We start from the raw sequence: 3,583 nt of genomic DNA, 5'->3' as shown, positions 1-3,583 counted from the left end.
ACTTTATGTGTGGACTGGACTCTTGTTTTATTGGTGTTGTATTTTCTCAAGATCCTCTTTCAAAAAAATTCATTAGTAATATTAAAGTCACATTAGTATTAGTGATCGACTTATACAAGTTTCCAAAATTAAAAGTAGGATAAATTTTTTACGTGTTATTCCAACAATCTCAAAAAACCCATTATTTATCATATTTCAAGTTAAAATCAAATGATATGGAAGAAACTTATCAAATAAATATATATAAATCATACTGAAACACCTGAAATAGATAACATGAACTTTTCTAATATTCTAAAATTGATAAGAAAATATTAAATAAAACATTTATTTTCTTAAAATTTCAAGTGTTTTCTTTATTAAAGATGAAAAAAAAAATGAAAAGTATATTATTGATTTGAAAAGAAACCGACTTTGGTGGTGAGGGCACGGCGTTCCGAAAAAGAGAGCACAAGCATTAAGTTGGAGGTCACGCCCTCGTGCTCTTAAACTTTGCTGTACAACACAAAACCTTATACTTTAATTAATCTATTCCTTCCTTCTTAAATAGGTTTCGCAATTCCATGCACATGCAAAATCAATACTAGGCTCTTCATTTTATGCTATCAAACCTTTTAGGAACTATATATGTATTTTCTTTAAAAAGTATATGATTTTTTTTTTTTAAATACTGTAACTATGACACTTCAAGAAAAGGGTGTTATATTTATTCTCGATTGTTAACTAATTTGAAACTATTTAATCTAATAGAAAGAAAGTTATGTTTGAAAAAGTGTTGTCTTTCATTTATACCAGAAGTTTTCTTGTTAATTTTGGACTAATCATAGAATGACACATGAATAATATGTAAATGTTGTCAAAAAAATGTTATCTAAATATTTTTATGAATATTATTATTGATTATGGAGTAATTTTAGATCAATCACATAATTTACGTAAATGATATTCAAATATTTTTAAAATATATTATCTAAATATTATTATCTTATTAAATAAAGTGTCGAGACACGGTGTACTCGTTTCATGAAAATCGTGATTAAACAACATAGCTTATAGAACCAACCAAGGTCAAACATAGCTTATAGGCATATTTGACTACAAAAAGTTATGATTTAGTTCCTCTCTCCAATCTCAGAAGGATATCTGCGATTATGCATATCATTATGCATATAATGACTGAGCTTTAATTACTATTAGTATTTCTCTACCTCAAGATTATGAGTAACACCCTTTTATTTAATAATAACTTATTACTACTTTACAAAAACAAACTTACTGTAATTAATTGCACTTGTATTAATTTATTAGTATGGTTTTCAGTTTTCCTAAGTTTTTGACACTTCGAGGAATAATATAACATGAAAAGAACAGGAGTCGGAACCCTAGTTTTGACTTGGTCTGAACTTTGGACAGTGTATAAATCCCATGTTGCACTAGTTAAGTTTTCTCTCTTTCAGCAGTTGTTCAAAGAGAAAGAAAAAACACAAACTCATGAAAAGAAGAAACAGTCCGATGAAGATCACCGTGCTCTCAACAGTTTTACTAGGATGTCTCTTGGTCATGAGTGTCCAAGGGGATTCTTCACCAGGTAAAGTAATATATATTCCGCATTCATAAATTAAAATCAGTTTCCAAAATTTAAAGATTGTATGATCTGATATTGCCACTGCAGGTAAGATAGAGAACAAAAACAAGCTTAGAGATGCTGCTCAAGAGGTATATATCAATTTCTCAAACTATATATTACTGTGTTGTTTCATCTTATTGATTAATTTTATCATCATACAAATGATGATGTGTTGTGGAATGAATGATTCAGGAAGCATTTGTGAGAATTGGAGCTGGTCATGTGAGGAAGATAGGGGAAAAGAAATTCAGCAGAAAGGAGGTGAAATATGTTGCAGATGGAGAGACTTCAAAGATTTCAGGTGCAACCTATTCTGATGGAATATGTGACTTTGATGAAAGGGAGGGAGATCATAAAATAGTAAAATGTAAAAGGAGGAAAAGTGTTAAACCAAGAAAGCTGAAAAGGGATGATTTTGTTGCTTTCACTGTTGATTATCAGGGACCCAGGCACCATCTTCCAAAACATAACTGAGTGAAAGAAAAGCATTGAAATCCCTTTCTGACTTGTGAGTCTAGATATAGCATCACTAATCTCAGAGTGCAAAACTTCCTTTCTAGATTTCATGTACATACGTATATGTTACAATTTCTGTGAATAAATAAATATGCAGCAATTTCCTAATCTTTGAAGTCCAACACACCCTTTTGTTTTTCTACTTGATGAGAATTGTAATTGTTTCTGCTATTTATTCTTCTGTCCACTCATATATCATAGTGTGTTATTTAACATTTACCAAAGAAATTATACTTATGGTTCCTCATATCTTTTGCTTCCATTCTGCAGGTAACGATAATGATGGTTTGAAGCCTTCTGGATCACCAGACCAAAACAATGAAGCTCAGGTTCTACTCACTGATACTATATATTGGCTAAAATTTCTGTTTCAATAAGTATAGTTTATAAACTGAGTATTTCTTTACAATAAATTAAACCTGTTGCTTTCAAAACCATTGAAAAGAAAGAGACCATATATATACATTATGCATGCAAAACATATTAACTTCCACAATGGGTTGATCTTTAGCTATATTTATACAGATTAAGTTGATATATATACCTAATATTCATGCAGAAGTTTGTGATAATGGAGCCAAAACAATATTTGAAATCCACCAAATTTGTTATCCGAAGAAGTATTTTTACCAGCACGAACCTGAAGTCATGTTCACAATATTGCAATTCTGTATCACCTAAACAACAAATTTCTGAAGAAGCAGCAAAAGGCAGTGCGCAAAAAGACGAAACACAGAGATTTGCTGAGGCTGCAAAAGAGATCGCAAGCTTGATATATAAGGATTATAGGGGAAAACCAAGTCACAGGCCACCCATCAATAACCAAGAGCCTAGAAACTGAGAGATAAGGAGTAATGACATGAATATATATATATTTCTTGGTTCACAGTTTTTGCGGCAAGTTGTTGTTTAAATTAGCAACTACCTGGTATAATGACCTAGATATATATATGTACGATATAGGTTTTTGCTTTATATTATAGTTTTTGATGTGGCAGAAAGGTATGCAAAAACATAGGACTTGTAACAAATATAGTTGTTCGTTAATTTCAGTTAATACTAAAAATAGATGTGTAGAAGTCATGCAGTTGGAGAGTGTTGTAATTAAGTGGATCTTTATGAATGTGATAATGTCTTTGAAGTCAAAAGTAGACCACAGTTTTTCACTGACATATCTAATCTTTATTCAACTTTATCTACTTAAGTATGAGACAATAAGAATTTTATAATCTCTAAAATTAGTGAAAACAAGAATAATTTTTTTAATAAACAGCTATTAAAATTTTAAGAATAATTCTTCTATAAAATATTATATAGTATTTTAATATGGGAAAAAGTCTCTTTAGTAATTTTTTTTTGATAATTTTTTGACAACGCATACATGACAGTATGTAATTGGTCCGTTTTAAATATTCTTTTAAAATAAATTCAAACACACCA

At 29.9% G+C, this 3,583-nt stretch overlaps 1 protein-coding gene across 1 annotated transcript; it reads left to right on the top strand.

Annotated features, from left to right (window-relative positions):
* Positions 1-1,454: 1,454 nt before the first annotated feature.
* LOC106759083 lies at positions 1,455-3,285 on the top strand. The gene is made up of 5 exons (XM_014642094.2): positions 1,455-1,588; positions 1,673-1,716; positions 1,820-1,928; positions 2,414-2,472; positions 2,703-3,285. The coding sequence occupies exons 1-5, from the start codon at positions 1,492-1,494 to the stop codon at positions 2,982-2,984; spliced, it is 591 nt and encodes a 196-aa protein (XP_014497580.1). The 5' UTR covers positions 1,455-1,491; the 3' UTR covers positions 2,985-3,285.
* Positions 3,286-3,583: the final 298 nt, after the last annotated feature.

This window comes from Vigna radiata, chromosome 4 (assembly GCF_000741045.1).
Source record: "Vigna radiata var. radiata cultivar VC1973A chromosome 4, Vradiata_ver6, whole genome shotgun sequence".
In the NCBI taxonomy this organism is placed as follows: Eukaryota; Viridiplantae; Streptophyta; class Magnoliopsida; order Fabales; family Fabaceae; genus Vigna; species Vigna radiata.
The sequence above is the reverse complement of the archived record's forward strand: the minus strand, read 5'-3'. Positions and strand labels throughout refer to the sequence as shown.

What these genes read in the sequence shown, in the direction of transcription:
- LOC106759083 (XM_014642094.2), top strand. Translation starts at nt 1,492, where the DNA reads ATGAAAAGAAGAAACAGTCCGATGAAGATCACCGTGCTCTCAACAGTT. An exon ending in CCAAGGGGATTCTTCACCAG is followed by an intron (nt 1,589 to 1,672) that starts GTAAAGTAATAT and finishes TTGCCACTGCAG; the next exon opens with GTAAGATAGAGAACAAAAAC. An exon ending in AGAGACTTCAAAGATTTCAG is followed by an intron (nt 1,929 to 2,413) that starts GTGCAACCTATT and finishes TCCATTCTGCAG; the next exon opens with GTAACGATAATGATGGTTTG.